Source organism: Myripristis murdjan, chromosome 15, assembly GCF_902150065.1.
Source record: "Myripristis murdjan chromosome 15, fMyrMur1.1, whole genome shotgun sequence".
NCBI lineage: Eukaryota > Metazoa > Chordata > Actinopteri > Holocentriformes > Holocentridae > Myripristis > Myripristis murdjan.
Genome location: NC_043994.1, coordinates 24,826,843 through 24,840,147, shown reverse-complemented (window position 1 = coordinate 24,840,147; position 13,305 = coordinate 24,826,843). Strand labels below are relative to the sequence as shown.

At 40.8% G+C, this 13,305-nt stretch overlaps 3 protein-coding genes across 8 annotated transcripts in view; 1 reads left to right on the top strand and 2 right to left on the bottom strand.

Moving 5' to 3' along the window:
* Window positions 1–429, bottom strand: part of klc1b (kinesin light chain 1b) — a 30,191-nt gene extending 29,762 nt beyond the window's left edge. For 3 of the 5 annotated variants that reach the window (XM_030069942.1, XM_030069946.1, XM_030069947.1), the window contains exon 1: window positions 352–429. The gene's annotated coding sequence lies outside the window, so the exon portion shown is untranslated. Of the gene's footprint in view, window positions 1–51; window positions 71–118; window positions 309–351 lie in introns of those variants that run through there. The other 2 variants (XM_030069944.1, XM_030069945.1) reach the window with 2 other exon arrangements.
* Window positions 430–6,626: 6,197 nt separating this feature from the next.
* Window positions 6,627–9,901, top strand: mrpl2 (mitochondrial ribosomal protein L2). Its single transcript, XM_030070206.1, has 8 exons — window positions 6,627–6,725; window positions 7,160–7,252; window positions 7,353–7,554; window positions 7,772–7,913; window positions 8,033–8,148; window positions 8,297–8,407; window positions 9,365–9,438; window positions 9,522–9,901. The coding sequence occupies exons 2-8, from the start codon at window positions 7,181–7,183 to the stop codon at window positions 9,729–9,731; spliced, it is 927 nt and encodes a 308-aa protein (XP_029926066.1). The 5' UTR covers window positions 6,627–6,725; window positions 7,160–7,180; the 3' UTR covers window positions 9,732–9,901.
* Window positions 9,902–10,053: 152 nt separating this feature from the next.
* Window positions 10,054–13,305, bottom strand: part of LOC115372368 (phosphofurin acidic cluster sorting protein 2) — a 56,557-nt gene continuing 53,305 nt past the window's right edge. For both annotated transcript variants that reach the window (XM_030070204.1, XM_030070205.1), the window contains one exon: window positions 10,054–12,980. In XM_030070204.1, coding sequence (XP_029926064.1) covers window positions 12,865–12,980 — 116 coding nt within the window. In that variant the 3' untranslated portion in view covers window positions 10,054–12,864. The remainder of the gene's footprint in view (window positions 12,981–13,305) is intronic.

Here is a 13,305-nt window from a genome sequence, read left to right as displayed (position 1 = left end):
GCGCTACATTTGACGGGCTTTCCTCCACACCCGAGACTCTGTCAGACTTACTTCGAGATTTCTTTACGAGCAGGACTCAATTCACACCATCTCGTCTGAAAAGCACGAAAAGACTCGCCTGCCTGTCGCTCTGTTTTGCGGCGGTCCCGTCAGCGGCTAACGTTAGCTAGCTAGCTAGCTTCAGCCAATTCAGCTAGCGCCACCACTCCCTGATTTGCTCCGAGTTTCCAGCCTTCAAACCCAAACTCCGGCCATGTCTCTGCACGGAAACTTATCCTGACACAACTTGGTGATGGCACTGACAGATACGGGCTTGGAAAGATGAAATATTCGTGTAAATATGACACTTACCGAGAGCTGGGACTGACAGCTAGCTCAGCCCCTTTAAATCCAAAATGTCTCCGGCAAGATTCTCCCAACAGCCTTTGCGGCGCCTAAGTTGCTCTGGAGTGACGTCATGTTTTGTGTCTATACTTTTTTGTTTATGTTTTATTCATCTATGGATTATTTACTATTTAATTAGCTATCCAGTTACTAACTTTGTCTGTTTATTTTATTATTTATTTATTTTTTACCGTATTATTTCGTGTTTATCTTCCAATGTGTTTCAATGGATTTTTACTCTAATGAATCCTTTGTTTAAACTGCGAATAAAGTTAAATACTGGAAGTAATTGTTGGCGTAGTTTTTGATGTTATTATTATTACATTGGAGTGGCGATCAAACCAATGGTGTGTATGAATGTAATTTAACAAAAATACAAGTAAAATAATCATATGAGGGGAGAAGTGTTATATTGTGGCAGTGCATGCTATAGATGTGGGGTTTAGTGAACTGATGCCTCTGTCCAGTTTGAAAAATTTCATATTATAGATGTGTAGAGATATTCAACTTATTATTGCACCTCAACACCCCTCCTCCCTCCACCCCACCCCCATACAAAAATTACAGAGAGCAAATAGCGCCATCTTGTGGTCAAATTGTAAACACTAAAAGATGTATTCAACTTTTAATTTCAGTTCTTCAGATTGACTTATTTTGGTAAGGATTAATCCCTCTCTTTTGAAAACAGTTTACCAGAAAAAATTGCCTTGCCCCTTTGCCCATTTAAGTTACATTTTCTCTTAAGATTAGCTTCCTCGATGGCACCAAGAAGTCTACTCTAGTTCATATAACGAGCTCAACAATGGCACGCACTTTGTATGATCAATAATGTTTATTACACTCACTCCATTGGGCTTTACTGGCATAAAATACAAATGTACTGATTGTCAAAGAATATGTATAGTGCAAGTGCATGTTAAAAGATAGTGACAACACAAATAAAAGAGAAAAAACAAAAGTTGTTCTCAAAGCAATACTTAAAAATATTCAAACATCCAATAACAAATGTTTTTAGGTTTTTAGTGTCCTCAAACTGTGACATGTAGCCTAAATGTATTTTGCCGCTAATGAGGCATACTCATGTTTTTTCTTTTTTTCTTGACGTTTTGTTGAACATTTCAAATTTCTTTCTCTGTCTATCTCTAGTTGGGCTTCTGTCTGACAGATAGTGTTAGAAGTTGATTTTACATATGAGCCAATTCAACACTTAACAAAGACGACAACTGGGTGGTATGGTGAGTTAAAAGACTGTCCTTTAACCAGGGGGGGTTCAGAAGAGGTGCAGGGTTTGTCCTCTAAAGTTTGCTATATGTATAATTTGTCATTGTCTCTGATTAAAACCAGTTTTATGGAAAACCTTGTTGGTTTTAATGACTTTAGATCAGTGGCCTTTGACTTACGGGTGATGAAAACTTTTGAAAGGGTTGTTTTATAGCATTTTAGCGAACTGGCAGACCAGCATGTGTACCCACTGCAATTTGCCCGCCATGAAAAAGTTGGTGCAGACTATACACTCACTTGGAAATTTTTAGTACTTTTAATACAATCTGGCTCCAGCTACTCAGCTCCACACTCAGAGGCATGCAGTGTCAGCTTCCCATAATAAACTGGAAACAGAACTATCTATCAGCCAGACCACGGTACAGCAAATTAAATAATACCTTATCTGTGATAATTTTGTGAAATGCTGTTGCCCTTCAAGGAAGTGTACTTCCCCCATTTCTCTTCAGTCTGTTCGCAGACTTTCAATACAACCAGCCTACTTGCCGTCTACAGAAATTTTCTGATGACATTTCTGTGGCTGGATGGATCACAGCTGGAGCTGACCAGGAGTATGAGACAGTAGTTGCTGACTTCATGGCATGTAGTCAAAAGATTTCATTGCTTTTCAATATCAGGTAAATGAAGGAACTTGTTGAAGACATTCATAGAAGTGGAGCTGATATAAAAATCTTGGGGTACATCTGGACTGCAAGCTGGTCAGAAGAAAGAACTGTGATGCCCTTCATAGAAAGGGCAAGCCCAGGCATTTCTTTTTAGCAAACCGGCTTTTAATGAGTGCGGCAAGATGCTACACACGACATTAATGCAGAGGAAGATCATCAACAAAGTTAGCACCACTTTAGGAGCGGCTCTGGACAGCCTGGATGATGTTCAGAGAAAGCTGGAGAAGACGACATGGGCCAAAACACAGAATTAAATGCACACCTGCTCAACTGAGCAAGTTAAAAGCTCTTTGATACCTGCTCAAATTTACATTTTTAGGTTGAAAAGGTCCTCTGTTTTAACAAGCTTTGATACTGATCTAACTGTTTTAATAATGTGCTGTCTTGGTCTGAGGTATTATTTGTGTGATTTAATATCTACTGTTTTACTATTATTTTTCTATGACACTGAAAATTTCCTCCTGAAGATCAATAAACTAGATACCCACCTACCTACTCATCTGCCCTGGTGCCTACCAGCTGCAAGGCTGCTGTTCAGTCAATGACTTTGACCTTGTAGAGGACAGTAATTAAAAAAAAAAAAAAAAAAAAAAAACTTTCCTCAAGCTGAAACACAATGCAAATGAAGGGAGGAAGTGTCAAAAGTACTGAGCACGTCTGGCAGAGGATCTGTGAAGCCTACAGAGTATGGAGTGTATGTTCTTTAAAGAAAATCAACGACTAGATAAGCATACTTCCAATTTCTGCTTAATTTTGACGGTCATGATTTAATTAAATACCTTCCAAAACTGCTCTAGAAGTTTACAACTGAGTGAGAGTGAATAATAAAGTGATTCCACTAGCTAACACTGTACTAAATGTATTCTACAATTTATTTTTATGTAATTTCTTCTGTGTTAGATGATTAAAAAGTGGGTCCATGTAAACAAGCATCAGTGAAAGACAGAGAAAGGCCTGTAGCAAATGCTATGACATCCATATCTGGATGCACTTAGGTCCCCTAACTCTCCAGGAAAACCCAACCCTCACTCCCTCACTCACTGGTCACTAATAACTACATTTAACTATCCCAATACTGATGCACAGGGAGGTTAAATGGAAAAGTGATACATTTACTTATCTTTTAAATTTAAAACCAGACCTCCCTCCAGATCAGTGATAACATAATGCACAGAGGTCTGCAGCATCATAAAGATATTCCAGAATGGGTCATTGTTACACAGAGATTCCCCTGCAGCTGAGGGTGGAGACGTGTACCAAGCCGGCCATTTCTCCAATACCATTGAAGAAAGCAGTCTTGTACGTGAGAGCGCACGGATTTCGACAAACTTACCTCAAACTTACTTTATAATACTCAACACACCAAGAACCCAGGTAGGCATGTGATCACTTGACTACAAATCGCATGGACATTGTTTCTGCCCTCTTTTGTCTTGTGCAGGAACTTTGAAGAAGCTGCTCACCTGTGCTTCTCTCTCCTCCTCAGGTGAACTGTGGATGATGGACAGGGATCAGGACTTTCTAGACCCTGCAGGTCTTGCAGAGCTTGATGCCTGGGACCCTGATGGCCACTTTTGCATAGCCTGTGGTGTTTTGTTTGTGCCTTGCACACCGAGGACTCCTCCCTCTGCACACACAGGATTCTGCCCTGAGTGTGAACACGAGCACAGATCTTCCTTTGGTCTCATTCCAGGTAGTTAAATCTGCCGCAGAGTTAGTCTGAGCTCCTCTAGGTTTAAGAAACACAGACTTGCCCAGAGAAAATGAACTGTGCTGAAAGACCCCTGCCTCTTGGACCACCTTCCCCTCTTCCCCTGCGTCTCATTTACTGTTCAGACCGCTCAGTCAGAATAACGACAGCAAACTGTACACCTTTTCTGTTGAAAATAAACACTAACATCGGAGATTTTTGAAGGCTTGGAACCAGAGGGGTTTAACTGGCATTGTGGGAAAAAGTTAAATCTACATATATGCAAAACAGGAGGCAGATTTAGTAATACACCTTTCTCTTTTGTTAGATTGTGACTAGATATGAGTGTTGACTGGCCAAAATAGTCCTTATACTACACAGTGAGAACCATTTCCAGTATTTTTTTTTTTTTTAATATGAAGATGAGGAATAAAAGAAGAAAGCATATCTGAGAATATTACCTGTGATGTGTGGAGGTTTAAAAGTGGAAGATGTCTATCGATATACAACTATTATATATGAATGTTGTGAATAATTACTGTACATGTCTATTGTAGCGGCTGAGCCAACCGCCAAATCTCATTACCGTGTTTTTCCTGAATCTGAGACAAACTTTCCGGTTGAAAACTCAATTCATTTACTTTCCTCTGACTTCTCCGTGTCCATTAAAGTCGAATTTATTTATAATATCAAACAACTAAACAAACAAACAAACAAACAAAGAAAGAAACAGTAGCGCACTGAGCCACGACTGTCTACCGTTGAAACCAACCGCCGCAGGGCTCAAAAACTGTTTACCTTCCGGGGGGAACACCTGACCCGGCAAAGATTGGTTCCTATTTATAGAAATGAGCTCTAATTGGCTCCTATATATGTGTTAATGAATATGATTTTTTTTTTTTTTAATGTTTTATGGTTTTTTACTGCTGTCTGCCATAGCAACACTAAATAAACGGCCTCTCTGACCTAGAATAGACCCAGGCTTATCTGTGTGTGTGATACATGTATATGGCTCTGTTTTATTCGTTTTTTTTTTTTTCATAGGCCCAGTTTAGGACCCAGTTTTTTCTGAGTTTGCACATTGTTCAAACTGTCTGTAATTATTTGAAGAGTTCATTTGCAAAAACAGATAAAAGCCATCCTTAAAATGAATACACCTTTTTCACTGATACTGCTCGTAGTACACACACACATATATACACACACACACAAAGCATGATTTAGGATAATAAACATTATGCCAGGCTAAATAAACATATAAAAAATAGAAATAAATATAAAGTAAATTCTAATAAAATTCAAAAAAGTTTGAAAAGGTTTAATAAATTCAAATGGAGATATCTGTTTTTGCAAATGAACTCTTCATTTCTTCTATTATCTTTACCCTTTTCGCTGTTAATTGTTATTATTGTTTATTGTTATTGTTGTCTATGCTGTGGCAAATTGATTGAAATTGTAGGTTGTTGCTTTGTCAGTGTATGTGATTACCTGACGTGATTTTGGGTTGTTGTTTTTTTTTTTTATTCTGTATGTAATTATCTTATGATTACTCCATAGTAAAACCTGAGTGTACGTGTTGTGCTGGGACCCCAGGAGGAATAGCCTTTGCTCCTATAGTGGAGTGATGGCTAATGGGGATCCTAATAAAGTCATAATCTTCTATGTATTGGCAGCCAGGGAGGACTGAAGGTTATCTGCTTATGTATCTGTATGTATATCTGTATGCTGCAGTATCTGAATGTTCCTGTGTATGTACAGGCTGTAAAAACAAATTTCCTATGGGACAATAAAGACTATATTGATCTATTTATCTATCTTTTTGGTCTTTTTTTTTTTTTTTTTTTATCTTATCAAAGTCTGTGAAGCACTTTGGTCAACTTAAATGTGCTGTATCATTAAATTTGACTTCTTTCCAATAACCCTGAGCATAAACTCTTGAGAAACACTGCTAGCTCATGTCTCTTTCCAGGCCTCAACCGGTGCCCAGCCTCCACAGCTGGAGCCTCCACCTCCCAGGGCACCGAGAGGCTGAAGGTCCAGCTGCAGCAGCCGGGCACGGAGCACATCCAGGTCCGGCCTGTGCTGGCCCGCAGCGAGAGCCTGTGCTCCCGCTGCTACCAGTGTGCCGTTTGTGAGGAGCACTTCCAAACCATCCGGGCCCTGCAGGCACACCTGATGGCCAGCTGGGACAGCGACGGAGACTGCAGCTCCATCTACAGATTTCTGACCCACGAGTCTGCAGCCAGGAGCTCGGTTCCTGCAAACTCCTCCGGCAAGAGGGGGAGAGAGGAGGAAGAGGAGGAGAGAGCCTCTGCTTCTAAGAAAAGGAGCAGGGAGGAGCAGGAGGAGGAGGACGGCTCCCTGCCCCAAAACAGCCAGCGACCCAGAGATGTTGTCATTCCTGGCAGGAAAAGAGCCAGGAAGACAAAACATCTGGACTCCTAGACTGACTGTTCTTTTTTGTTGTTGTTGTTTGTTTGTTTATTTTATTTTATTTTATTTTATTTTATTTTATTTTATTTTATTTTATTTTATTTGTTTTTGCCCCTTGACCCCTTGACACCATCATCAAATATTTTATGCAAGCTCGGAAAAAAAAAAAAAAAAAAAAAGCTTGCCCGACGTCATCAACAGCGCGACGCAGCGTGCAAGTCAGTGAAGGACGCAGGCAAGAGGACCGGGATGAAATAACTTAAAAAACAGAGGTTGGTGTTACCGTGATGTTTACACTTGACGACAGTCAAATTATGCTGCCAGTTTAATGTCACACTTGGCTCAAAAGAAAAGGAAAAGGTTGAGAGTTTTGTGTTACACAGCTGCAGCTGGCTGGCTAAGATTAAATAAGGTGGTTAGCTGCATGCTAAGCTAACGCTAGCTTGATGTGACAGTCGGTAGCACAGACAGAAACCAGCCAGGAATACAACTGTGGTTTTACTCCAAACTTAATGGCAAATGGCATTTTTAATTGTTAAGCACTTTAATTTGATTGGCGACTGCTATTAAACCCTTTAGAGTGGATGAAATTAGCTAGTTATGCTAAGAAGAGAGCCATGTCAGGCTAATGCTGCCTACCAGACAAGGTGAAAAACAGCAGAGGTGATTAAATTAAAAGCTTTTCTGTCCTCTCTCCTCCTTCCAGCCTTGTGAAAAGGGCATCAACATGGCGCTGTCCTGTCTCACCCGGGCCCTGCGCTCCCTGACCCTCTCCCAGCCTGCTCTGCTCCCCTCACAGGTTCACACACACTCCTGGAAACACACACTCCCACAGTTTAACTCATTAATCTGCACCGTCACAAACAAGAAGCTACATGTCCTCCTGACTGTGTTTGCAGGCGGTGGTGCAGACGAAGCTGAGACCTCGGGCCGTCTCCGGCGCCCAGCTGGCTCCTGTATCTGCCCTCAGTGCAGTCACACCGTGCAGAGGCTTCGTCACAACACCGGCTCTACAGCAGAACCGCACGCTGTGGAAGCAGAGGGACAAGTACACTGTCCGGCCCATAGGAATGAAAAAGACAGGAGGCAGGGATCACTCAGGTGAGGAGGGCCGCGGTCCACAGAGCAGAAAGGAGAATCTCAAAGTGAAGTGTGCTCACTTTAGAAGCAGAAGAGGGCTTGATAATAGCAGTTTGGTCGTAACAGCACTCACAAGAAGTGTTTGGTTACTGGGGACTAAGAGCAGAAGGGCAGTGAGAGCGCTTAGTGATGACTGAAGCGTGAGTGTAATTGTTGCTTCTCTTCTCCTGCCACACAGGGAGGATACGGACACATGGCATCGGCGGCGGCCACAAACAGAGATACCGCTGGGTCGACTTCCAGCGGCTTCGCTATGAAACTGGCAAAGATGACCAGCCCTTTGCGGAGAAGGTCGTCCAAGTCCGATACGACCCATGCAGGTGAGATCAAGGCCTCTTAACCGCTCCGTGGGACAAAACATTTCATCAGCACGTCTACAAAAGAGGGCAAAAATGGGCTAATAATGTTTTCATAATCATGTTTTGGGTCTTGTGAACAGGTCTGCAGATATCGCCCTGGTCGCCGGTGGCAACAGAAAGCGATGGATCATCGCTACAGAGAGCATGCAGCCTGGAAACATCATAAAAACGTCTGGAGTTATCGGACGCATGGCAGGTCTGAGCTCCGCTTTACATCTTATCAGCTTGTTGGTTAAACTACATCACATGAAATCAGCTGTGTGATTGGCCTGTGTGACTTGTGTGATTTAAAAATAAATAAATATATGTATGTGTATATACTGTTTTTTTTTTTAACCTTCCAGTCTCAGCCAATGAGGGCGATGCCTACCCACTCGGAGCTCTTCCTGTGGGCACGCTGGTCAACAACCTGGAGATCCTCCCAGGGAAGGGAGCAGAATACATTCGTGCTGCTGGTAATCATTTGCATTTTCATTATCTTGTAAACTGAAAAAAGATACTAATGCACACCAATGGTGCAAAGCTTGTACCATTCCTATATATATGTAGGTGTTATCAAGTATTCCTGCACATTTGTTCCGGGGTACTCAGTCCTAACATGAACACCTGAGGCTGCAAGCAGTTTAGCTTGGTTGTTGTAATCTGCAGCCTAGTTTCTGTTTCTCAGCTCCTGATAGTTTGCACTTAAATCTGATGCTGCATTACACGGTGTGCACACAGCGGGGCTGGACAGGATGTCAGTATTAGATCAATACTGTAAGATGAGACGAGACAATATCTGGGATTTTGGGTGTTGTAATATTGTGACATGTCATAAGTGTTGTCTTTTCCTGATTTTTAAAGGCTGCATAACAGTAAAGGGATGCAACTTTCTGAACTTACCTTCTCAGCCATCATATCCACATTACCAGTGACTGTTCAAAAAGCAAAACTACTGTGTAATTATCTGATGAAAGCACCAGTTGTCATACCCACAAGATTGGCAGAAATTAAGTTATTTTTTGATATAAATATAGTCAATGATATTTTGATTATGGATTTTGTCTATCACCCAGCCCTACTCATAAACACGTCCATGCTTTTTAGGCTGTTGAACAGTTTTCTTCAGTGACAACATTAGAGTTTTTTAATCTAGTCGACCCACACTTTGTTTACATCAGCCTCTATATCTGTCAGTAGAGATGCTCCTTATTTGTTGTATTATTTTCAATATGTTCAGGTGATTGCTTTTTTATTGCCTTGGCTATATTCTGCTGTCTGCAGTGACAGCCTAATCTAATTGTGTGTTGTTGTTTTTTTAGATACATATATATTTGGAACAGTGGCTGCTGAAAATTGCTATAGTTATAATGTGGTTATTTGTAAATTGAATATTGTGGTTCAGTGCCATTTCTTTTCTTTTTTTTTTCCAGGCACAAGTGGCGTACTGCTCCGTAAAGTAAACGGAACCGCAATCGTTCAGCTCCCTTCAAAGCAGCAAGTTCAGGTGAGACTCTTGGGATTAAACATGCACCCGTCATGTTATTACCAAACTTTACTCTGACCTAAATCTCGTCACGGCTCACACAGGTACTGGAGACCTGCATGGTGACAGTGGGTCGCGTTTCCAATATCGACCACAATAAACGGATCATCGGCAAAGCCGGTCGCAACCGCTGGCTCGGCATTCGGCCGTCAAGCGGCTTGTGGAAGAGGAAGGGCGGCTGGGCAGGACGCAAGATCAAACCCTTGCCGCCGATGAAGAGTTACGTCAACCTGCCCTCTGTCTCCGCCAACTAACACAAACATGGACAAGTTGATTATTTTGGACTCTCTGAGATTGTCTTGTTCTCGCTGGAGAGATCTAACAACTTGAGTCTGTTTTCTGAAAAGCCGGCTCATGTCTTGTATTATTGCTTTGATCATTACATTTGTGTCTACATCAAAATAAAATGTCATTTTCCAAAAGAGAGAAGAAGGGCAAAGACTGTTTGTACAGAAGATTAAAAATTTTATTAAACACAACTGCTTGTGAGAGCATGGAAAGAAACAAAACAATATAAAAATCCAAAACATATTTACATCTATAGTAAAACATGCAGAGTAACCCATATTTTTTTTTTAGTGGTAAATTTAAAAATACTGTCATGTCATTTAAAATAGGGTTTGTGCAAAGACACTGGGTGGCATTTCAAGTAACAGGATCAGTGAGATGGCATGTTATTGTAACACTTGTAATCTGTTCATTCACGACAAAATGTTAAGTGATGTTCAACTTTTCCTGCAGTGCTCCGTTTTCAGATGGTAGACGACGGTGGTGTGACGTGAGCATGCCGGCTCAATGATCCAGTCTTGTAAAACACCCCCATGCTACCTCTAGATTTAGGGCAAAAAAACTCTTGAGGTCAAATACATTGAGATACACTTGTCATTAGGCCCTTTTGGGGGATTTAAAGGGCTAATTCAAATGATGAGCTCCCTCCACACACAACTCCGCCCTGGCCAGCACTTCACAGCCCAGCTCCACAGAACACACACGGGCCAGGCCACTTCTCCCAGCTAAGAGAAGACAGCGAACACTTGGAAAACCAGGAAACAAGACGGTTTGACTAAACAGCCACAGGCAGACACTTATGGTGGTAGCTGCTGAATAAGCTTCGTAACATCCCGAGTGGCAAAATCAAAAAGTAACAGAGTTGTGATGGTTCCTCAGACCTCAGAAGGGGCTTAATCCTATCAACAGAAAAAAAAAAAAATGACAATCTTACCACAAAAAAGGGCAAAGTTAAAACTGAAAAAAGTACAGCCTAGGTAGTGGTTTATATTTTGAACAGATTTTAACACTTCACCTCCAAAACCAAAAGGTGTCCCAATCAGAGCTGAAAGGTATAAAACCATGAGAAAGTGCATTACACAGTGGGAGAGAAATGTACAAGAGAATACATATTGAATAGTGTTTGCATTGTAGAAATCCATCCATTTCCATTTTGGTAACATTTGGCATTTAAGGTGAGAAACAAGGGCAAGTTTGTGCTTTCAATTTAGTAGAAGGGGGGATTTGCGATTCACAATAGTACATCTTGTATATTTATATACAATACTAAAAAAGCCAGCCTATCAAAGCTTGTAAGTCTTCACTTTATAAAAAAGCAACAAAGAAACTCATACAGAAGGCCCTTTGTCCAAAGGTTTCCTATTGCAAGAAGTTCACATAAGTAACACTATTCAGGGAGTACCATCAAACATTTATCACACCTACACAGACACACACAGGCAGTGACTTGGACATCTGGCAAGGCTCCAACCATATGCTTTTTCCACCATCAAATCAGCTTTAAAAACAACTTAATACTTGGACCGCGCTCGACGTTTGTGTCACAGCGCACTTCAAGTCGGACCAATTCATTCCCAATACGACATGTCCAGAGAGAGGCCTACACAATACTGAACGGATAAGACCTTTTTAAGGTTTTTATGTACTACTTGCATGTCCAGCCACGACGAGGCTGCAGTACAGGACGCAGTGTAAATTGCTTGGTTAGGATGTGCACATTTAAAAACATACTTTGCCTTAATTGAACCAAATGTGGAAGAGTTTACCATATGATGTTCATGAATTTTTTTTTTTTGTTGTTTTTATCTTTTTCCAAGCTCAGTACTCAATACTGATGTCTACAGGGACAACAAATACATCTTCTGTACATTTTTAGCCAGTTGAAGCATAATATTTAGTTTAGCCAAGAGAAGTGTACAGCTCAAAGTTCTGGTAGTTATCCTGTATAAGAAACTTTGACTTTGGCACATCACTACACATCTGATCTAATCCAATAATTGATAATATACTGCAAGTCTATGAGACGGACACTAGCAAGCCGATATATATCAGAGTTGAACACGAGGAAACCACTTACCACAAATAAGTGGTGTAAAACCTCTAATTAAAGACCAAATCTCAACTGGGAATGAATTGTAACAAACAGATCAGGACTGAAAGAGTAGACAGAATGCATTCACAACTAAAGGGATTTTTACATTTGGCATTCAGCTGTTGGAGTTGAAATACATTGTTCTGTGTATCAGGTTACCCTGCTTCAAAGTGGTTATATAACTTTACAGGCCGACAGCCTTTAGTAATGAATCTACACTGACACCGATACAAAAACTTCAGCACTTACATTGATGAACAAAGGATCGATTTCATGAGCTGTTTACATGTGTTACAAATGCATTATAGCTACATTCATAATAGCTACCTTCAAAAATACCTTGCTTCAACTGTTTTTGATTTGCTTTAGGTACACAGTGTGCTTAAAAGCAACAAGGCAGAAAGAACAAGGTAATGTGTTCTTTACTATAAAAGTTAACGCTTTTGTCAAAAATAAAGTAAGGGACGAGTAAGAAAACAGAGCACTGAGTTAGAAGGGAAGGATTCCATCTAGATTCACAGCAATATTCCAACTTTCAATAACAAACACGAACACAGTCTCAAACGATCTCACACACACACCACTGCACATCACCATCACACTCCTCCATTGTCTATAGAGTAACAATAAACGTAGGATTTCACAGAAATAATAAAATGTTAACAAAAACAAAGTGCAAACACAGCTGCCATTATCGAAATGTGGCAAATTGTCAAAAACCTCAAAATACTTCCGAGGCGGCAGCACAAATCTTACAAAATAGTACTTGTTCTTTTTGTAGTGTGTAAAAAAACAACAACAACCAACAACATCAACATCAAAAACATCAAACTGACAACATGAAATTTTGTTTGGGTGTATTGAACACGTGGTTATGAGTCAGTAAGGTTTCCACAGGAAAACTATTACTGCCGGGGCCACTTGGCGTTTCCTCTACTTCTCCGTAGCGTCTCGGTGAGACAAGTGCAGGGGAGAGTCCGGTGGTGACGGGTGGGCGGTGGCCGGGGTCACATGGGCTTTGTGTAACCAAAGATTCCCACCGGGAAGTGCTTGACATGAGTCGGCCACTGGGCGGCCAGCTGGAAAAACTTGACATCGTTCCACTCCACTCCATCGATAGAAACTGAAGAGCCAACGGGACAGGAAAGTGATGCAAGACCACGAGCAGGACAGATCACAAAGATAACAATTCATGAATGAGAGTTGTGAATAGTTAACTGAAATAAAAATGAACATTTGCAAAAACTGGTACAAATGTGCATTGCAGAATTACAGTAAAATGAACTAAAACTGCAGAGAACAATGCTTCAGTTCTCATCTGAATGCAAACAGTAAACTAAATTGTACGCCACTGAATCTTAATCTTAAGCTAAATAAAAACTAAACTAAGATTAGTAATTTTCAGAAAATAAAACTGTAAATGTAACTTAAAAATTGAAACTAAAATT

Coding starts and splice junctions, on each gene's coding strand:
- mrpl2 (XM_030070206.1), top strand. CDS start 7,181: ATGGCGCTGTCCTGTCTCACCCGGGCCCTGCGCTCCCTGACCCTCTCC. Junction 7,555..7,771: donor AGGAGGCAGGGATCACTCAG/GTGAGGAGGGCC, acceptor CCTGCCACACAG/GGAGGATACGGACACATGGC. Junction 8,408..9,364: donor AGAATACATTCGTGCTGCTG/GTAATCATTTGC, acceptor TTTTTTTTCCAG/GCACAAGTGGCGTACTGCTC.